This window comes from Pelophylax lessonae (genome assembly GCF_965119305.1).
Source record: "Pelophylax lessonae genome assembly, chromosome: 12".
Classification (NCBI taxonomy): domain Eukaryota; kingdom Metazoa; phylum Chordata; class Amphibia; order Anura; family Ranidae; genus Pelophylax; species Pelophylax lessonae.
In genome coordinates, this window is record NC_138779.1 from 192,783,755 (window position 1) to 192,807,126 (window position 23,372).

The 23,372-nt window shown below is 45.3% G+C and overlaps 1 protein-coding gene across 3 annotated transcripts in view; it reads left to right on the top strand.

Annotated features, from left to right (window-relative positions):
- Positions 1–23,372, top strand: part of GSK3A (glycogen synthase kinase 3 alpha) — an 89,001-nt gene that overhangs the window by 9,194 nt on the left and 56,435 nt on the right. For 2 of the 3 annotated variants that reach the window (XM_082273083.1, XM_082273082.1), the window contains exon 1: positions 18,489–18,726. The exons of the other annotated variant lie outside the window; for it this stretch is intronic. In XM_082273083.1, coding sequence (XP_082129209.1) covers positions 18,591–18,726 — 136 coding nt within the window. In that variant the 5' untranslated portion in view covers positions 18,489–18,590. Of the gene's footprint in view, positions 1–18,488; positions 18,727–23,372 lie in introns of those variants that run through there. 3 annotated transcript variants of the gene reach the window in all.

The following is a 23,372-nucleotide window of genomic DNA, read 5'->3' on the forward strand; positions in this document are numbered from 1 at the left end:
TTTGCAAAAAAAACTGTTAATTCTCATTTTGGGAGAAGTTTGACTTTTTCCTGTATAGGATAGCTAGCTTTGAGTGTGGGTGAGATTCGGAATTTCCCCCCTTGCATCCTCTCACTTGAGAGAGAGATAGATATATAGATATACTGTATTTTCTGGCATATAAGACTACTTTTGAACCTCAAAAAAATCCCCCAAAAATGGGGGGTCATCTTATACGCCGAGTATAATATCTCCAAGGTAACCGAAGTATAAGTATTACCGGTAGATGAAAATTAGGGGGGTCGTCTTGTACGCCCAGTCATCTTATACTCCGGAAGATACCATATATATACATATATATATATATATATATATATATATATATATATATATATATATATATATATATATTTTTTTTTTTTTTTATTTTTTTTTGGAGCTTCTAGTAAACGTGGCGTGGAGGTAGTATTGACTCACTTTTGAATTCTGCATGACACGCCAGGAACGTACTTTGTAATTTTATAATGGTATCTCTGTCCCATGTCCTTATGCTTGTATGGTCTTGAAATGAACTGGCTGAAAATTGCACTGCAGGGGAACACGCAGGAATCGGACAGGAGCACGCTCCGCGTTCCTGTGCCACTCTGGTTTAAATCAGCCTTGAAGCTATAGAACACTGATCTTGCGTGTGATGGATACAGGCACACTAAACTATCTGAGCACCACAAACTGAAAACACAATTTGCTTTCAATATTAAAAATGAAATAAACTCCCCCATCCATCCATGTCTCCATGCTTTTTTTGTTGAGAAATCCTTTTGAAAACACCCCTTATTTTCTAGCTGCGCCAATCTTGAGTAAAGGCAGATGATTCGTGTAGCATTTACTTCCTGGAATCTGTCTGCCCTTAGCTCAGGCATGCAGGCAGGGGAGAGGGCTTGGCTAAGAGCCCTTTCTGAAGACTCCTGGGATGTATGATACCAATTTGCCTAGTCCAGAAACATGGAAGCAACTAAAGAAATGTTTAAGACCCGGTCCACACTAGCGCGACTTGTCAGGCGACTTGTCAGCCTGACAAGTCTTGCTCCCTCGTGGTTTATTGACCGCTACAGGACCCGTTCTAATAGGAGTGACATAAGTCGCTCTGACTTAGAAAGAGTCCTGTACTACTTTGGGGCGACCTCTGAGCGACTTGCATAGACTTCCATTATGTGAAGTCCATGCAAGTCGCTCCGAAGTCGTGGTGCATGGCAATGCACAAGCCGCCCCCGAAGTAGTACAGAGTCGTGTCGCCTCAGTGTGAACCGACTCTTAAATGTGTTTTTTTTTTTTTTTACAAGTAAATATAATACACCTTCCTATCTATTTACCAATGCTAGCTGCATAAGGATCTAAAATAGTTAATGGCGGCTAAACGTGGGACATGTTTGATGCAGTTACTACTTAATTGCACTCCAATTGCGGTGCGATCTTGTCGCAGCAAAATCGCACCGCATGAAGCTGGTCACTCAAAGAGGAGCAGGAGCTTCTTTGGGTAACATTGTTGCCATTTGCCGTGATTGCGTCAGAATTTTGCAGCAACAATCATGACAAAATCGCACGCGATTGAAGTGCCATTAAGAAGTAATGGCATTTTCAATCCGAATCGTGGTGACTCCGATCACGATTCCTATTTCCTAGGTGTGAATGGAGCCTTAAGGTTTTTTCACCTTAATGCATTAAAGCGGTAGTATCCCGCTTTTTTCACTTTTACCTACAGATAAGCCTATAATAAGGCTTACCTGTAGGTACAAATAATATCTCCTAAACCGGCACGGTTTAGGAGATATTAACAGTGCATGCAGCCGCTCACGCGAGCGGCGCATGCGCTCTGAAGGTCTGGGGGGACCTTCAATTAACTTGCCGGGAGCTTGCCGGAAAAATCGGCATGCGCGGGAGTGACGTCATCGCGGCTCCGGCCAATCAGCGCGCCGGAGCCGTCTCTTCCGGCCAATCAGCGCGCCGGAGCCGCCGAACCCGGAAGAGACGACGAGGGATCATGGCAGCGCCCGCATCGATGTCCGGGGGTCCGTGTCGGGGCTTCGTTTTAAGGTAAGTTACACATAATGGGCTAGTATGCGATGCATACTAGCTCATTTTGCCTTTGTCTTGCAGGATTTTTTTTTTATTTTTTTTTTTATAGGGTTTACAACCGCTTTAAGGCGAAAAACCTTCTGTGCTGCAGCCCCCCCCCCCCCCCCAGACCTCCCAGTGTAGCTGCATATTGACACCCTAAATATAATATTTTTTTTTTTTTTTTTTATTTCTGTGCAGTGTTTTTATATCCATTACTAAACTGAAATAACTTTTTTCTTTTTGTGGTTTTGACATTTATCAGCCTCTTGGAACAAGTCTGGATGTAACACAGTGAAGCACGGCCCAGTTTAATGATGGGGTTAAAGCTCCACCTTTTGGCAAATCTAGGTTAATACAAATGAAATGGCTGTCTACCTGGAACTGATTGTGGTTGGTAGGTGATTTTATAGTTGGTTATTGGGATGTAATAAGAAAATGGAAAAAACTGTGATTTTTGGCTCTTTGGGAGCTTTAGAGGGAAGATCTGGTAGGTTTGGGTTCCTAAGCCTTTTGCAACTTTAATGAGGGAGTTCGCTACCTTTACAGCATTTGGTTTGTATGGTGCATGTATGCAACAGGTAGTGTAGGGACATTCAGAGCCGGGCAAGTAACTTACCATTTACTGGCCCCAAGATGATGCCAGGTGGGAACTCAAGCCACCTGGTTCCCATCTATAATAGAAATGACCCTTTAGGACATGGGTGTCCAACCTTTCGGCTTCTCTGGGCCACATTGAGTGTAGAGAAATCTTCTCGGGCCGCATATAAAATATATACTATAGTTAAGGTATATAAGTAATAAAATGCCACCGCGCCCTTCCCGCGCCCCCCCCCCCCCCCCACTAATTTAACACAACTAGAGGATGACCAATGAAATGGAATCAGTATACAGAGGTTTACTTCTTCTGAGAGATATTAAAGGAACACTCTAACCACCATGACCACTTCATTGATTTGAAGTCATGGTGGTAGGAGTCAGGAACATTGCAAATGCTGAGATATTTACAGTTATGTGCTGGGGGATAGGTGCACCCCTAGCACATATGACTTAGGCAGCCAGAAAATGTACATGTATGAACAAGGACATGACTTATTATTTACAAAACACAACTAGTTATTAAAAAAAATATTGCAACAATTTACACACGCTAATGCACATACCTTTTCTGCTTATTTTGCAGACTGCTGGTGGTTACTGCTGGTGGGTAATGCTGGTCATGCAGGTACTGCTGGAGGTAGCAGCGGCTGCAGTAGAGAGCAGAGCCGCTGCTTCCTGTATGGCTCCTGTCACAGGCGGAGTGCATTTCATGTCACTCCGCCTGTGAAAGAGCCGGAACTATACAGGAAACAGCGGCTCTCACTGACTGCAGACATCTGAAGTCTCCCGCAGCAGCCGGGCGATTGCACGGCGCTTGCAGCCTAGTGCGTGCCCATCCAATGCAGCCTAAACAGTGCCCATTCTATGCAGCCTGATCAGTGCCCCTCCAATGCAGCCTCACCAGTGCATTCCCATCCAATGCAGCCTGATCAGTGCCCTTCTAATGCAGCCTCGCTAGTGCGTGCCCATCCAATGCAGTTGCAGCCTCTGCCTACAGTTGGTTGGAAGCCACTGTGGCCTTGCCCCTGACTTGACTTCCTTCCTCCCCAGAAAAAAAAATTGTCAGGGGGCAGTGGGCCGCATTGGCTGCAGTTCCGGTCCACATGCGGCCCTTGGGACGCAGGTTAGACATGCCTGCTTTAGGAGGAAATCCTGTGGAAAGCTGTCACAAAAACAAGTGTCACTATGGAGGATTCCGCCTCCTATTCCTGTTCTGTAGGTCCATATGCCAGATCCGTACAACATACGGACCTACAGCACTGCTTCCAGCTTCTGTACGGACCGAACGCTCCGCCTTCTGCTATAATCTCATGGTCCCTTTAGTGAAAATAGCTTTGATCAGAGGTGTTCCCCCAAAAAGATAGCAAGCACCCCCCACCCTCCCAAACCAACAATGTTTAAAAAAAAAATTACAAAAAATCACAGGGTAGATTTAGATATGCGTCTAAATCTCCCTTGCCTCTGAAGCCCAAGGCTACGCTCCAGAGGCTGATAGGTGGTGAGGAAGCGATGTGATGCCTCCTCACTGCCTGTTTTAACCCAAATTTTGCAGTGCTTCCCCATTCATCTCAGTGGGGGATCGATCCACCAATCCCCCACTGTGGAGGAGGATGGCAGCTGTGTGGGGAGACAGAGCTGTCAGGTCCCGCTGTTATCTATGGGGGAATCGGATGAGAACGGACCGTCTGTCCGTTCTAATGCAATCCGATCTGCTAGAAGGATCAAATGTCAGCAGACATGTCTCTGCTGACATCCGATGCCCCATTGAGATGGGGCATCCGTTCAGATCTGCCAAAAAAACGGACAGTCGGATCTGAACGGTCCGCCTGTGTGAAAGAGGCGAGCCGCAGAAATGCAGGTCAACCGTGCAAACACAGCCCCCCATAGGGGGGTATGCTTTAGCACACCCCACTGAAAGAGGCCTTAGTAAGAATTGAGCAGTAAATATGTAAGTTATGGTGGTTGTATGTATGATTTTTTTTTTTTTAAGTTAATGGTTTGGGGGTCTTACAAACTCTGAAAACTGTAAGGAAAAAATTGCAAAAATGGTCCAGCCAGCTGAGTTTAAAGGTAGAGAGAGAGTTAATCTTGTACTATTCGTCTATTTAGTGATCATCTATTTAGTGATCAGCCATTTCCAGTGATTTTTTTTTTTTTTTTTGATCATTTTTTTTTTTGACCATGGCTATGGCAGCCCATAGATAATGCAATTTTATTTCCTTCAATGACTGGTGGTAAACTGCTCAGTTGCACTCAGTTGCACTCCCACAGCTCTATTGTGTTTTGCTGATGGGAAGAACATAATGGTCACTGCTGGCTGCTACAGCCCCTGGCAGTGATCGCATGAAAGAAATCTGACAGGCTTGTTGTACTGCAGTTGTTCGATGGATTGACTTTAGTACAACCAGCTTGTTCATAGATGGATCAAATCTTGGTCGGTACCAGCTAAGAGATGATCCCTCTATGGCCGCCTTAAAGCTGATCTTCACTGCATCTGAGCACCACAAATCAAAATTTACTTTTTAATTATTTTTTAATGTTCAAGCCAAACTCCCTCCATCCATCTATGTCTCCATGCTTATTTTGTTAAGAAATCACTTAGACAACCCCCTAGCATTTCCGGCCATGGCCATCTTCAGTAAGGGCAAATGGTTCAACTTCCTGAAATCTCTGCCCTTAGCTCATGCATGCAGTAGAGCGTGCTTAGAAAAAAACACCTGAAGACTCCTGGGATGTATGACATCACTTGCCTAGGCCAAAAACCAGGAAGTAAATGAAGACATTTAACAATACAATTTTAAAACCAATGATATACTTTTGTAGCTATTTACTACAGCTAGCAGCTTGAGGGTTAAAAATAATCAATGTTAATTGGGAGAGTGAAGTTCCACTTTAAGCTTTAAAAGAAAATCACCCATGTATCTGTAGCCTAGACTGGCCCTGTTGCTGCATGGATTGAGAAGTTTGGTATGCTTGTTTTGGGGGTGGGAGAGGCTGTCTGACAATAATTGAAGATTGGATTATAGATATTAGAAGGGTGGCGCTGATGTTTGGAGTACATGATTGGAATCCTATCACCGCGGCTATTGAATAGCCTGAGATTTCACTTCAGATGCCTGAGAGCTCTATTGTTTCCTTACTAGGAGGAGAGATTGGGTTGGATTAGAAGAACAATGACAAGTTAACTGGTTTTAGTAAATGCAAAGTCCAGAATAGAAGTCAATCAGCCTTTGCTACAGGGGAGTCTTGGTAAATTATCTTTTCTAAATACCGGTCTTCTTTTTTTGCCTAAATGGGGTTCTCCTTTAAGATTACGCTTTTACTGAAAACGGGTTGTTTTCTCAAAGTGGAAATGGCCATGAGAACTGTGCTTGATTTTGATAATAAAAGGAAGTTGCAGAGGAAACAAAGAAAGGAAGGTGTTTGTGTGAAGTTGATGACATCTGGTCGGAAAAAACCACACTGTGCACCTTCAGAAGTCGCTCTTTAATTGTTTAACCATGTTTGGTGCACCACATCCTTGGGGCTGCCAAGCCTCTCGCACGACCTTATTGCAGATGCATGCATATGGAAACTATTCTCTTTGCATTATCTGTCAGTAACTGGAAATGTCTGCTGTGATGTATCAAACTTAAAGAAGATTCCAGTTGGTCATGTTCTCAACAATGTAAAACTGAAGCTTTAAAGAGGAACTGTTCACTACTACTTTTGCCTAGCTCCTGAGGATGAGTTGAGGCGATCTGCTTCTCTTTTGCTCTCCTGGCATCCTGCACTCTCTCCTCCTTTCTCTGACCCCCCCCTGGAATGTGGAGGGGCCTTTAACCTGGCCAATGATGGATCGAAATTTCAGCTCATCTATGAGCGGGCAGGCTATCGTTCGACTTCCTGACAACGAGCCTGTCGGGTGTTTACAATCCGTGCCAATGGAAATAGCTGCCAGCAGTGATCTTTGTATTCTGATGGCGAGGAAACCTCCTGCTGTCAGAACACAATAGTGCAACAGGGCATCTATGAGCGGGCAGGCTGGCTATCGTTCGACTTCCAGCCTGTCGGGTGTTTACAATCCCTGCCAATGGATATAGCTGCCAGCAGTGATCGTTATATTCTGATGGCGAGGAAACCTCCTGCTGTCAGAACACAATAGTGCAACGGGAGGCATTCCCCCTATCAACACTATGCTGATGGGGGATTCAAGCAGTTTGCTTTTCTTCCACCTGTAGTTAAAAGAGAACTGCATAATCTATGGCCAACCTTGGTGTCCTCACATACAATACAGGACTGCTAGTCCTGCATTGTACAGACAAATGGCCACTGCTCTCCCTTGCTGCCTGGCCTTTGCAGCAAGGAGCACATGGAAGGGGAACGCAAGCAAAGCAAAACCAAAGAAATTCCTAGCTCCGCTTACTGACATATTGGTGAGGGGACACACTGGGCACCTTTGCTGCTATGTGCTGGTTGTCCGGCAAAGTTAATTTCGTCAACAAAATTAAAACTGGTGTCCAGTGCGCCCCTGTGACCTTTTTGAGGGGTGGGCTTCCTCCAGGCTTACCTGCCCTCTGCCTATCCATTATAATGCATGTGCTTCCACTATGGAGGCTCTGAAATTTGCAGTTAGGACTACAGAAAAAAGCGGGGTGCCTTTATTTACATGGTTCTGTACCTTACGCATGTATTTGCACACATTTGCAAATACATGCGTAAGGTACAAGAACGTAATTTTTTGTCCTATTTGTCAGCTAAAGCCAAGTGGGGAAAGCCTCATGCAAGTGCCAGGTTGGTCATTGCACATGACCTCATCCAGGTACAGTGATTGGCTACATTGTGGGAGGTACGTTCTCGCCCCGTTTTGTCAGTACCAGGTTCATTTGCTTCTGGCAGGTTGTGGTGGAGATTGAGGAAGCTAGTGAACATACTACCTTTCCCACCACCCCAGTTCCCACTGTACTTACGTGGGTGAGGAGTTGTCGTGCCCATGCAGCTGGTGTGTATAGGTCTGGGGATTTGAAATCTCGCTCCTCTCTCTCTTTCTGTAGGACTTTGTGCTGGCTCTGACTAATTGGAAGCACTCTGTCCCAAAATTCCTACAGAAAGATTTTAAACCCCCAGACTGCTACACTGGATGCAAGGACATGATCTAGTGCATCACCCACAGAGGTAAGTACAGGGGGGATAGGGTGGGCGCACCTTTTCATAAAAAATGAACTTGCACGTACAGTGATTCTAAAAGGCAGGTTTTTCTATTTTTTTTTTTTAAAGATATTTTTATTGAGAATTTTGCAATACAAGAACGACAAGAAAAATAAAATAAAATAACCTAGCAACATACAATCAATATTGGTTACAGCTGCAAGCAAACTGTACCTTCCTTATGAGTAATAAACATGCCGTGAAGGAGCATACAGGTGCGTCGGTCTATTCGGACAATACATGAATGGCAATAGCCGATATATCCACACGTGCAAACAGATCGCCTACCACATAATTTAGTCATTTGGGTCTGGTGACCCTAAAATGAAAGGGCTGGACCCCCAGCTGCCCCACAGCTTATCGAAAAGGTGAGGTCGTTGTCGTATTTCAAAAGTGAGTTTATACAGAGGCAAAGTATTGTTAACCAACTGTAGCCAAGTGTCTATAGCGGGTCAGGAAGACACGTTCCATCTCGGGTGAAAAGCTTTTTTGGTGTAAAAATACAGTAAGAGTAGAGATTGCTAGCTCTCCAGAAATGCCCAGTAAACCGTTTTTAGGGTGGAGGATATTGGGCACACCCAAAACGGTGGATAAGAATCCTCCGATCTCTGACCAAATTGCAGAAACAACTGTGCACGACCAATAACAGTGTGAAATTGGCATCATTCCCGCAACCTCTAAAACATTCAGGAGATTTGCGTAATTTCATCCTGTGCAATCGCGCTTGGGTGAGATGACTCTGATGAAATATTTTAATTTGTATAAGTCTGTCTCTCGCTGCTCTAACAGTGTTAGAAGTATCTGTAAATTCATCCCAATCTTCATCAGAGAGTTGCCGATCTAATCTGGACCAGCAGGTTTTTGCTGCCATGAATTTCGGGTTAGTCGGCCATCAAAGCAAAGTAATAACCAGATATCAGTTTAGCAGTCTCTGAGGACTTCAGCAGTTTTTCCAAAGGGGCCATTCGTAGTTGAAGTGAGAGGGAGCCAAACTGAGCTTGTAGGGCATGCCGAAGCAGGACACAGTGCAAAATCCTCTCAATGGGCAAAGGATTTGAAGCTGGTTTCAGTACATAAGTGACAGATATTCAACACCCCTAGCAATCCAATATTGTGAATTGGGGACCTTAAGGAGTTGATGTAACATAGGGTTATATCAAAGTGGGTTATTAGACGAGGCGTCCCAGGGATCCTTAGAAAGGCGGGATACTATGGTAACAAAAATGGAGTGTAGTGTGTATCATTGTTGTTCCCGGGCAATTAGGCACTCTTCTCCGATATATGTAAAGTTTCCAAAGAGCAGACTATAGCAGCCTCAGTATTAGTGCAAGCATTATGAGGAGAGGGATGTAATCAATCATGTACAACCACAAGTTGAGAGGTTAGGTAATAAAAATTTGGAAAGGCCAAGCCAGCCGTACTAGATGGCAATTTTAGTGTTTCTCGGGCTATCCTGGGGGCCCAACGGTTCCAAAGGAAACCCGAGCATAGGGAATCAATTTGTTGGAAATGGACTTGGGGATTCTACTGGGGGCATTGGCCAGGACATACAGGAGTTTTGGAAGGAATATAATTTTTAAAAGGTTGGCTCTACCCATAAGGTCTAGCGGAAGGTTCATCCACTGGTCTATGCCTTGTTTAAGCTGGCTAATCGGGCAAACGTTACTCGCCATGTAGGAGTGTAAAGGCAGCTGCACTACCACTCCCAGATAACGAAGGGAACACACCACCTTAAGCTGCGTACTTGGATGTATCGCCTGCTCTGCTCCTGGATACAGTGGAAAGGTTAGACTTGGACCAGTTGATCGGAAAACCTGAAGTTGCCAAACTCCTCCTCTTCCTGTAACTGGGAACTTGGATGAAGAGGGGTCCGCTAAATATACTAGTGTATCATCCGCATATAAGGATATGCGCTCCACTATGGTCCCTATGCTAAGACCCTGAATAGAGGAAGAGGAGTGTATACGGATGGCCAGTGGTTCAATAGCCAGTGCAAAGAGGAGTGGAGACAACGGGCAGCCTGTCGTGTTCCCCTGGAGATCAAAAATCCGTGAGAGACAATATTCTTGATTCGTATCTTAGTAACTTGGTCAGTGTACAAGAGCCGAATCCAAGCAATCACCCGAGGGCCCAGTCCATAAAGCTGTAGAACTTTGAATAAATAAGGCCACTCTACACTATCAAATGCCTTCCGCATGTCCAGAGATAACAACTTGGGTGGAGGAGTGGTCATGTAGATACTGTAGGTTCTGGAAGTCTAGGAATATTCATCCTAATGGATCGACCAGGGACAAACCCCCCCCCCCCCCGATCATTCCGCACTAATGAACAAACTATTTCATTTAAGCGATTGGCTATTACTTTCGCTAAGATTTTCGTGTCTACATTAAGCAGTGAAATAGGTCTGTAAGTCACAATCCAATGGGTCCTTGTGTGGTTTAGTTATAATTGGGGCCTCGCGCATGGATGGGGGAAGAATTCCTGCATCCAATGCTGCATTGAAAGTACGTAAAAGATGGGGACTCAACAGAAATGTATTTTTTCTCATACCACTCAGTAGGGTATCCATATGGTCCCGGGGTCTTATTTGTTGGTGGTATATCCATTTCTTCCTTTAGTGAGCTGGGCGTCCAGCATATCTCTAAGTTTTTTAGTTAGTATGGGGAGAGCTATAAAAATACATGAAAGCATCCAGAATTTCACCAAGGGAATCAACTAAAATGTCTAGCGATGTACAAATACATGGAGATGGGGTAGGAACATGGTCTGGACGTGCTAGATAAGCCAGCAAATGCCCAGCCTTAAAACCTTTTTTTTAGAGTTGTATAGCATGTTATTCCACATGAGGTCCAATAAACGAAGTTCATAAATTCTGCGTGAATGTAGGCATAGGGCATGAGTGTGTGGAATGGGTTCATCAGTATATTCCGCCTCTGCTTCCAGCATATCTGCCTCTACTTCACAGTACGGAGCTGATTATTTTTCCTAAGGAGTCCCGTAATGGACATAAAGCTATCCCGAAGTGTGGTTTTAAAGCCTTCTCATTCTATAGCTGGAGTAACAGTGTCAGAATTAATTTTCCACTATTCCGCCACTCCCTGTAAGCAGGCAATGTAAACCATTTGGTCCTCCAGCCAATGTGCATTTAGACGCCATAAAGGTAGAGTATGGGAGGGAAGGCTATCCAATTCCAACAGTAATGGTACATGGCCAGATATGCCACGGGGCAATATAGAAACCCTAGAAATGAGGGGGTTAGGAGTGGCGAATGCATAATGTAGATGCTTCCACCTCCCACACATCTGAGATCATACACCTGTATCCAATTTAAAAACCCCTGAAAGGATTTTCCCTCACCCCACAAACGGTCCCGGGTAGGATCCACCACTGCGTTAAAATCGCCAGTGTATAACATGGGTCCCTTAGGAAGATCTAGAGTGAGTGAGGTAAGTTTTGTCAATAGTTCAGTAGAGAAAGGGGGGAGGCATATATAGATTTACTAAATTTTTAAAATGCTGCATCCAATCTGAATAGATAGGAGGACAAAACGGCCTTCTGGGTCTGTTCGGACAAGGATCATTTTAGCATATCTAGACTTGACCAGAAGTATGGAGACTCCTCTGGAGTAGAAGGTATGTGAGGCATGGAAAGATTGGCTATCAAAGCCGCCTGAGTGCCAGAGTTTTAGGGGGCACTAAATGTTTCCTGTAAACGGATTATATGCAGTTTGTATTTTTTAAGGAAGGAGAACACAAGGGACCATTTTATTGGCAAGTTCAAACCCTGGACATTCCTCGAAAGAATCTGAACAGCCATTACAGTATGGAAAAAAAAGTCAAACATTTGTAGGATCAGACATCTTACACCGAACAACTTCTCCCAGCAGGTGGTACTACAGGCAGACCAAATCAGTATGAGGAAGGCACAGACACACCTAAAGAAAAACCAAATATGAACTGGTTCAAAAAGAGAAAAAGTACTTGTAGCTGAACTGTAATCCCAACCCACCCACCTTGCTCTTCCATCCCAATCATAGAGGGCTAAAGTCCCGAAAAAAAACAAAACCAGAAAAACCCGTGATGCTAGCATCATATCTCAGTGGGGAGCAGTTATGGAGTAGAAAGCGGAACTTCCAGAGCAATCCTTGGAGAAGGAAGAGAGAAATTATTTCCTTTTGATGCGCAAACCAGAGTGAATATCCACTGCAGGAGAGACATCCAGTTACATACGTGTTGGCAGGTATCCTATATGGTGTGAGTCGCAACAAATGATCCATCATGATAGAGTATCTGTTCCCCTAGACTTGTAGGGAGTAAAGCAATTGACTATAAAACGCACATGGTGTCCGCGTGCCTTCTTCTAGTAGAGGAGTAGGTGACACTGGGAGATTTCCCAAGAAACTGATAATGATGGAAGTAAGGTAAATTGTAGCTTATTTTAGTCAACGCCTATGGCTTCTCTGTGGGCGGCCAATGGTCTCCTCTATCCAGGATGAAGCCTCAATTGGTAAGGTGAAGAAATAAGTTTTCCCTGCAGAGATGATTTTAAGTTTAGCTGGGAATAGCATGGAGTATTGATCAGAATGTTCTCTTAACCTGGCTTTGACAGTATTAAAGGAAGCACGTTGGCATTGTCACCTCTGCTGAGAAGTCAGGAAAGATGTGTATTACTTTACCATTAAAATGAAGTCTCAGCATGCAGAATAGCCACCTTGTCCAGGATATTGAGACTTCGGCAATGATAGGCCGCTTCGAGGCCCCCGCCAGGGGAGGTCGAGGTGGGGTGCAATGTGCCCGTTCAATGGCAAAGGAAATGGGTAATATCACAGCCCAGGGTCTCTCTCAGCCAAGCGATAAGAAATTGTTCTGGACTGGCCCCTTCTGTCTTTTCCAGAAATCCCACAAAGCGCAGATTACGGCGGATTGATTTTCAAGGTCTTCTATCTTGGCCCTAAAGGCCCGTACACACGTGCAGATTGTCGGCCGAAAAGATTCGGCCGACGACCGATCGGCCGATTGTAGGCTTGTTAGTATGATGCTTCCGACAGCCGACAGCGCACTTTCGGCCGAACAGAATCTGTCGTGCAAGCATTAAAATTTTTGTTGGCCAACACCAGAACGGCCGATTGTTCGCCAGTCAGTACAGATTTCGGCCGACAGACAGCAGATTTGCAAGACTGGGCATGCTCAGAAAAGAAAAAACACACGGAAAGTTAACCATCACATGACATCACTTCTGCAGTCGGCTGTTGTTGGCCAACAAAATTCGTGTGCAGTCTTTTGCACTTTTCAACAGACACGACAGCCCTGGACAAAAGACGGCCGATCGTTCGGCCGACGATCAGTACGTGTGTACGGGGCTTAAGTGCCTGAAGCTCGCTGAAAGATTCAGAGGAGCCACGGTGTCCTCCATGGTGCTAATACGTGCCTCCGCAGCTCCTTTACAGTCCTGCAGATTCTGTACATCTTGCTTCAGCCGTGAAAAGTGTATATGAATGGTCTCTATTTGAGTAATTATGGTGGTCTTGCAGTCTTGAATGGCTGACATTATTTGGTCCTGTGTAGGTTCCGCAGGAGATAGGTCTGACTCACCTGATTCAGCTGGTTTCAGAGCATTATCAGCAAACCATGCAGCAGTGTAGGATAGGTCGGGCATGTCCGGAGAGGAATGAGCTGAGTCTTCCTGTGTGCGTAATGGAGGAGGTGAGGTGCTGGCAGGCGCAGAGGAGGGAAGGCCACTGGCGCCATCTTGCCTGAGAAATCTGTCCATCTTCCCGGTCATAGGCGGCGCTTTACTCTACCCTATTTTCACAATTTTTCCAGCCGAGGAGAAGCATGAGGTCACAAGGATGGCAGCGGTGACATTTAACTGTGTATCGGTGCAGGATGGATGGCAGGATGTGCGAGGGGTCTCGGAGCTCCGGATCTAGTGAACCGCTTACTCCAAGCCACGCCCCCAGGTTTTTCATCTTGTGTATTCTATGTGTTAAGATAAACCTTTGTGCAGCAGCCCCCCTAATACTTACCTGAGCCCCCATCTGGATCCAGCGATGTTGCGTGAGGGTCTTGGCTGTCCCGGGACTTTCCCTCATTGGCTGAGACAGCAGCTGGCGCCATTGGCTCCTGCTGCTGTCAATCCAAGTCAGGGAGCCAATGAAGAATGGGTGGGCAAAGCCGCGGCTCCGTGTCTGAATGGACACAGAGCAGCAACTTGGCTTTGGTGCCCCCTTAGTAAACTCGGCAGTGGGTGGGGCGAGGCGTGCTGGCGGGGAACCGGAGAAGGAGGATCTGGGCTGCTCTGTGCTAAACCATTCCACAGAGCAGGCAAGTATAACGATTTGTTATTTTAACCACTTCAACTTGAAAATTTAAGTCACCCCCCCTCCCCCCCCCCACAAATAGAGCTTTCTTTTGATGGTATTTGATCACTTCTGCAGTTTTGTGCTATAAACAAAAAAACACAATTTTGAAAAGGAATATTTTTTACTTTCTGCTATAAAACATTCCCAATCAACTTGGGTACAAACCAACCTGCTGGATCTTACATGTGATTATTTCTAGCGGTTGCTATATAATCCAAGCAAAACTCCTATCTTCTCCCGGCAGGGAGGTCCCCCCGCCCCCCCATGGTTGGAGAATACAATGACTTGACGGGGGATTCCCCTGTCAACACTGTCTGTCTGTGTTGATGGGGAAATAACACTTATGATCTTGTTTGTTAATAGTTCCCCATTATTCCAGCTTTGTATTTCATGTATATTCTATTTTCTTATGGTTGTTCATCTTATTTATTCATTTACTGGTCTTAAAATATCCACTCATGCTATATTGATTACTCCATTTCATCATTTCATTTATGGTTCTTAAATAACCATTATATACTAAAATATTACAATTTAAAAAAATGTGAATCTAAACATAAACGATTCTGTCTAATGTGTATTATCAATAGTGAGGACTCCCCTACGTTATATTTTGGGTTTATACTTCTAATGCCTATAACACTTTATATTGAGGGTTGCAGGAAATGGTGCTATAGGCATTAGAAGTATAAACCCAAAATATAACGTAGGGGAGTCCTCACTATTGATAATACACATTAGGGCTCTTTCACACAGGCGTTCAGTTTTTTTTTTGCCCGATCGGGTCCTTTTTTTTTTTTAAACGAACACGGATGACACTTGTGTCATCCGGTCCGTCTGTCCGGTTTTCATCCCATCCGTTTGCGGATGAAAAACGGACATAATGTATCTCTATGTAAATACGGATGTCAGCAGATGACACCACTGACATCCGTTTTCGCGTCCGTTCCGTTTTTTGAACGGAAGAAAAAATAGGGTTCTCTTCCGTTCAAAAGAACTGAACGGACGAAAAATGGATGTCAGCGGATGGTCATCCGCTGACATCCGTATTTACATAGAGATACATTATGTCCGTTTTTCATCCGCAAACGGATGGGATGAAAAACGGACAGACGGGCCGGATGACAAGTGTCATCCGTGTCCGTTTAAAAAAAAAAAGGACCTGATCGGGCAAAAAAAACTGAACACCCGTGTGAAAGAGCCCTTAGACAGAATCGTTTGTTTAGATTCACATTTTTTTAAATTGTAATCTTTTAGTATATTGTTATTGAGGAACCATAAGAGCTGGTTCACACTACCACTACCAGAAAGTCGCCCGTGACTTGTTTAGAGACTTGTTTAGAGACTTGTTTAGAGACTTGTTTAGAGACTTGTTTAGAGACTTGTTTAGAGACTTGTTTAGAGACTTGTTTAGAGACTTGTTTAGAGACTTGTTTAGAGACTTGTTTAGAGACTTGTTTAGAGACTTGTTTAGAGACTTGTTTAGAGACTTGTTTAGAGACTTGTTTAGAGACTTGTTTAGAGACTTGTTTAGAGACTTGTTTAGAGACTTGTTTAGAGACTTGTTTAGAGACTTGTTTAGAGACTTGGGAAGAGACTTGTTTAGAGACTTGTTTAGAGACTTGGGAAGAGACTTGTTTAGAGACTTGGGAAGAGACTTGTTTAGAGACTTGTTTAGAGACTTGGGAAGAGACTTGGGAAGAGACTTGGGAAGAGACTTGGGAAGAGACTTGGGAAGAGACTTGGGAAGAGACTTGGGAACTACTTTGAAGAGACAGGCGACTTTGTCTGTGGGGAATGCCTGGCTAATCTTTCTTCTTCCTGGAAAGTCTAATAACAAGTCGTGTCAATTAAGATAAGGAGGCGAAGTATATGGGACAGTCGGATCACGGGTCGCCTCAGTAGTACAGGACCCTTTTCTGAAGTCGGAGCGACTTCAGTAGTGCCAATTAAGACGGCACTGATTGATTAACATTGCTTTTGTTATGTCAAGCTACCTGGGGCAACACAAGTTGCCTCACAAGTCGCGCTAGTGTGAATGGGCTCTAAATGAAATGGGGTAATCCATTATAGCATGATTGGATATGTTAAGACCAGTAAATAAGATGAATAACCATAAGAAAATGGAATATACATTAAATACAAAGCAAGAATGGGAAACTACTAAAATAAAAAGATCATGAATCCGGGAGGAGACCTAAATAGTGATAAAATCTATTTTTAGTTTAATAATATGTAATATTTTTTTTCATGATTTTGATTGCTTTTATATAGGTTTTAATCTGGTTATGATTAAATTATGCATTTTTAAATATATTGATCTACAGTAAAACCTTGGTTTGAGAGTAACTTGGTTTAAGAGCGCTTTGCAAGACAAGCAAAATTTTCAAATAAATTTTGACTTGGTTTACAAGCGATGTCTTGATATACAAGTAGCCTCAAGTCACAGCTGAGTATAAAAGAGAAGAGAGGCGCCTCTAAGTGTAACAATATGGTTACATTTAATGAAGGTACAACATTTAGCAACTCACATGGTTGATGATTGGAACAGGCACATCTAAGGATTCAGGCATCCGGGGTAAAGCTGTCCACATAGACCATCCTCCGCACCACCATCTACGTCATCCCTTCCATGCTGCCCCTCGCTTTCAGATCCCTTTACTGCAGGGTGGTCTTCCCGGTCAGGATTACAGACTGGCAGCCGGTGGTGCAGAAGATAGTCTATGTGGACAGCTTTACCCCGAATGCCTGCATACTTAGATGTGCCTGTTTTATTCATTAACCATGTGAGTTGCTAAATGTTGTACCTTCATTAAATGGAACCATATTGCTACACTTAGAGGCGCCTCTCTTCTCTTTGATACTCTGTAGCTCCTGCTGGATTTTGCTTCTAATCCCCTTGTGGAAGCGGCTATTTGTGGATGGACATTTTATGGTTATATAACCTATTGCAATGCTATAATCTTTTTATATGGACTATAAACTGAAGGACTTATGAATAAATGGTTGTGGAACGAATCATCTGAGTTTCCATTATTTCTTATGGGGAAATTTGCTTTGATATAAGAGTGCTTTGGATTACAAGCATGCTTCCGGAACGAATTATGCTCGCAATCCAAGGTTTTACTGTATTCGTATCTAGGATTTAAATGTAAAAGGTATTGAAAGAGAAGATCGTTTGGATATTATAAGAGCATTGAATGAATTATCAACGATCACCATTATTACTCCTTTATCATTCCATGGTTTGTGAAATAAAATAAGAAATTACTTTATTTACTTTCTATATTTAATAATTAGTTAATTGGTGTAATGTGTATTGCTACTATCATGGTGTCTCCTCTCATATGTCTATAGTTGCTATTTTGCTAGCATTTAGTTATATTTGCTTTTATAAGATGCATACATTCATAATCATATATTTTTATATTCTATTGTAGTTACTCCATTTTTCACTCCTCCATGTAAGTTTTTTTTATATATATATATATATATATATATATATATATATATATATATATATATATATATATATATATATATATATATATATATATATATATATATATATATATATATATATATATATATATATATATATATATATATATATATATATATTCGGACCTAAAATTAAAAATTAGGATAAACATCTACTAAAAAGTTTGTGTGTAATATGTATATATGATTAGTTAAAAAAAAAAAAAAAAAAAGTTTAAAAAAATGTAAGTAATGAAAGTAAATACATTAAAATGAAAAGAATGAACGTTTTAATATAATAAAATCTATCATAATATATATCACAGGAGAGGGACAGGAACAAACTAAAACTAATAATGCACATTCCACATCAGATAAAATGGAGAAATGGCAACTAGAAAAACAAAATATAATATAAAAAATATATATATATTATATTTTGTTTTTCTAGTTGCCATTTCTCCATGTTATCTGATGTGGAATATGCATTATTAGTTTTAGTTTGTTCCTGTCCCTCTCCTGTGACTTTGGATAGGAAGAATAAATCGTCTTTCACTTTGTGGTGTTATACACTCTGGACAGCAGAGGGCGCACTCTGTCGCCGCCCTCCTGTCCAGTGGCACCCTGGGAAATGTAGTCTCTCGTCGTCACCTCTCTGGTAGTTCACGCACTCGGTCGCCCATAATTCCCCGCTCCCCGTTCCTGTGTGGTGTCGCGGGGCAGGCTGGGAGTTGTAGTTAGGAGGTCGTCTAGCGCTGATTGGCGGATCGGAGGAGAGGACTCAGGTTCCCAGGAAGCTGCGCGGCCCGGGAGTGTGTGTGTGTGTGTGTGTGGCGGCACCATTCAGCGTCTGCTCTCCTCGCTCCTCAGTATGAGCGGCGCCAACCGGGCCCGGCCCGAGGCCTTCGGTGACCCGGCCCAGGGTGGAGCTGCCAAGGGCCCCCCCGGAGGAGCAGCGGGAGGAGCCGCCTCTGTGCCTGCCGGCTTCAGCGCCATCAAGCTGGGCAGTGAGTACCTGAGGGAGGGGAGGGGGGCTGTGCCAATATGGCGGCGGGGGGGTGGAGAGGGAGGGGGGGTCGGCGACCTTATTTATATATGTGTTGTGGGCCCAGGAGAGGTCCCTGTGCTGGGACTGGTGTCTCTGGAATGCAATGTCCTTGTTATAGAAATCTTCCAGGTTAGAGGACTTCTCCTCACTCTATGGTTCTGGGAGGACTATACTCATACTTACCACCAGGAGGAGGTGCTGAGTGATCCTGGAAATCGCCCCAGGGATTTTAGGTCACCAGGAGGGTGCCCCCCCCTCAGAGCTGGGGATTGGGGTCACCAGAAGGGGGCCCCCCTTAGAGCTGGGGATTGGGGTCACCAAGAGGGTTCCCCCCCCCCCAGAGCTGGGGATTGGGGTCACCAGGAGGGTGCCCCCCCCCCAGAGCTAGGGATTGGGGTCACCAGGAGGGTGTGCCCCCCCAGAGCTGGGGATTGGGGTCACCAGGAGGGTTCTCTCCCCCCCCCCAGAGCTGGGGATTGGGGTCACCAGGAGGGTGTGCCCCCCCCCCAGAGCTGGGGATTGGGGTCACCAGGAGGGTGTGCCCCCCCCAGAGCTGGGGATTGGGGTCACCAGGAGGGTTCTCTCCCCCCCCCCAGAGCTGGGGATTGGGGTCACCAGGAGGGTGTGCCCCCCCCCAGAGCTGGGGATTGGGGTCACCAGGAGGGTGTGCCCCCCCAGAGCTGGGGATTGGGGTCACCAGGAGGGTTCTCTCCCCCCCCCAGAGCTGGGGATTGGGGTCACCAGTAGGGTGCGCCCCCCCCCAGAGCTGGGGATTGGGGTTACCAGGAGGGTTCTCCCCCCCCCCCCCCCAGAGCTGGGGATTGGGGTTACCAGGAGGGTGCGCCCCCCCAGAGCTGGGGATTGTGGTCACCAGGAGGGTCCCCCCCCACTGCAGAGCTGGGGATTGGGGTTACCAGGAGGGTGCGCCCCCACAAAGCTGGGGATTGGGGTTACCAGGAGGGTGCGCCCCCCCTGTAGAGCTGGGGATTGGTGTCACCAGGAGGGTGCCCCCCCCAGAGAATTTGGAGGCCCCGGGAAATAGCCCCATACCTTGCACATCCGGCAACTCTGGAAAATTCTCCTGGCGCTGAGAGACCAGCCCCCAGGAAGGTGGCCCCCCCCCCCCAAAGCCAGGGATTGGGGTCACCAAGGAGGATGGGCTGGGGGATCAGCCACTGAGAAAGGGGGGGCCCCAGGAATATGTCACCATCGTTGGAGATCTGGCCCGAAGGTGGCCCCTGGAACGCATATATAATTTATTTATTTTTTCTCTGGTGATCACTCAGGGTGTGGTCTGAAGATGGGCCTGGGTTTTAAATATGCCCTTGTTGCAATGTAAAACTGACCGCAAATGTGGGGGTTCATTTTTTTCCTGTTGTGAATAGTCAGTATGGAAGGGTCTCGGTGTCTGTGGAGTAAACATGTTCTGGTCATTCCATCCAGGTATCATTGGTGGGGGGGGGGGGGGTCAGTGATAAAACATAATAGACTCCTGATCAGAAGAGAAGTCCGGATGCGGCGCTAAAACACTGAGATCCACTTTACGCACGCTTCTCGCTCTAAACTCATAACTGGTTATGGTTAAGCATGGAGGTTATCATGAAACGCTTGAACCCCCCCAGTGTGGTTTTGTTTGGTGTTTTTTTTTTTTTTTTCTGCTAGTCCATTAAAGATTAATAAAGTGCGTCTCGATGTTTCAGTGCTGCCATCAGGACTTTTCTTCTGATCACAGCACAGGTGTGAGGACTGGGCTGGCTCACACTGGAGGTGTACGGGGTGTTGGACTCAGTGGACCTTACCTGGAGTAGTACTGCCTCTTCACCAGCACCTTGTGCGAGTTATTGTCACCTGATCAGACATTTCATTATAAAATGCCTCCATTGTTCTGCACCCTGGAATCATCCGCTAACAAGTTCTCTTAAATCCAAACTGTAGCTATTGCTTCCTGAATTGTTTAGGACAGAGACAGGAAGTGTCACATCCTCCATCAGGTTCTAGCCCTCTATGTCCCCAGAGGGGAGATTGGCCTTCCTTTCCTGGCAGGAAGTGATGGGAAATGTCTCCAATGGGGGATGCACTCCCCTTTAGTGTGATAGTAGGAAGTCTGACCATATTGCTGTTTGGTGACAACCATATCATCATTGCATGTGCATTGTGGTTACAAGAACTGAGAAAATTTACCCAATGTGGTCAGACCAAAATCTAACCAATTTCAAGAGCCTGCGTGCTTGGGTGCTCTCAAACATTGCTTCTAGCAGTCCCAGGTTCATGTGTGGGTATCTCGGTAAGTATAGGAGACCCTATCCTGTTTGGTGACAACCATATCCCCATTTTTTTTGTATGAAAATCAGTGACAGGAAGTGAGACTTTTCTAATATCTGCCCAATTTCATGTAGGAATATCTTAGTGACTGGAAGTGAGACTCCTGTGTGTGACAGCTGTGCCCCCCCCCCCCCCAGTTCATGTATGGACATTGCGCTGACAGGGAGTGAGACTTTTCTAATATCAGCCCCGATTTTCATGTAGGAATATCTTAGTGACCGGAAGTGACTGTGTGACAGCTGTGCCCCCCCATTTCATGTATGGACGTCAGTGACCAGAAGTGAGACTCCTCTGTGTGACGGCCGTGCCCCCCCATTTCATGTATGGACATCACAGTGACAATAAGTGAGACTCCTCTGTGTGACAGCCGTGCCCCCCCCATTTCATGTATGGATGTCACAGTGACAGGAAGTGAGACTCCTCTGTGCGACAGCAGCCGTGCCCCCCCATTTCATGTATGGACGTAAGTGAGACTCCTCTGTGTGACAGCCGTGCCCCCCCCCCCCCCATTTCATGTATGGACATCACAGTGACAATAAGTGAGACTCCTCTGTGTGATAGCCGTGCCCCCCCATTTCATGTATGGACGTCAGTGACAGAAAGTGAGACTCCTCTGTGTGACAGCCGTGCCCCCCCATTTCATGTATGGATGTCACAGTGACAGGAAGTGAGACTCCTCTGTGCGACAGCAGCCGTGCCCCCCCATTTCATGTATGGACGTAAGTGAGACTCCTCTGTGTGACAGCCGTGCCCCCCCCCCCCATTTCTTGTATGGACATCAGTGACAGGAAGTGAGACTCCTCTGTGTGACAGCCGTGCCCCCCCATTTCATGTATGGACGTCAGTGACAAAGTGAGACTCCTCTGTGTGACAGCCGTGCCCCCCCCCATTTTATGTATGGACGTCACAGTGACCAGAAGTGAGACTGTGTGACAGCCGTGCCCCCCCAATTCATGTATGGACGTCAGTGACCAGAAGTGAGACTCCTCTGTGTGACAGCCGTGCCCCCCCATTTCATGTATGGACGTCAGTGACCAGAAGTGAGACTCCTCTGTGTGACAGCCGTGCCCCCCCATTTCATGTATGGACATCAGTGACAGGAAGTGAGACTCCTCTGTGCGACAGCCGTGCCCCCCCCATTTCATGTATGGACGTCAGTGACCAGAAGTGAGATTACTCTGTGTGACAGCCGTGCCCCCCCCCCCCATTTCATGTATGGACGTCAGTGACCAGAAGTGAGACTCCTCTGTGTGACAGCCGTGCCCCCCCCATTTCATGTATGGACATCAGTGACAGGAAGTGAGACTCCTCTGTGTGACAGCCGTGCCCACCCCATTTTATGTATGGACATCACAGTGACCGGAAGTGAGACTCCTGTGTGACAGCCGTTCATATTGCAGTGGCACAAAAGTTCTCCATGCTGTATTTTGGGTGCGTTGTCACCTTCCAGGTCCTCTGAAAGATATGCTGAAAGTCGACCTTCCTCCTGTTACTGCTGCTCAGTCATCAACCCAACACCAATAACTGCCCACACTGCAAACATGGCAAAGGCTGAGGTTTACGGCAGTATTTTTTTTTTATGATTGAACATTTAATAACTCTTTAAGCCGGATTCACATTTGTGCATTCTGTTAAAATGCAAAGTAATGCACAAAACTGACTCCGGTGCCATTTATTGGAAATGGCACCCAGAGCAACGAAGCAGCGCAATGCACAGCTGTGAACCATCTGTGTGTACTGCATTGATGAAAAATGCTGTAAGTGTGTAAAGCACGTGAGGGTGTCTAGCTGCTTTGCCCCCCAGGGGAAACGGGTACAGCATCTATCCCTGCAGCCTGTCCAAGTCGATTACCACTCAGAACAGTCTTCAGCCCTCGTTTAAGGCCCTCGGAGTTCAATTCACTAAAGGATTCCATATGTGATATGCAGTGGTGTATTTTAATATTGCGCTGCCCTAGGCAAGTCTAAAATCGGGGTACCTCCCCAAATATCTAAATCTGTAGCACCCTAGCGGCGGTAAAATTATGCACACCAGTGCAATGGGGATAAACTAAGTACATTTTAATATCTATAGGTGATGCTTTAAAACAGGGCTTGACAAATTTGCCTGAAATCTAGGAGCCAGCTAAAAAAGTTAGGAGCCAGTTTTTTTTTTTTTTTTAAACTAACAACCTAAGCTTTATTTAATAAAACTGATACTAAATTTACACATAAATACTACTAGAACCCCACTCTCCTATATAGCGCAATTGGATGGAAACAGACTGTCTGTCTCTTTCCATC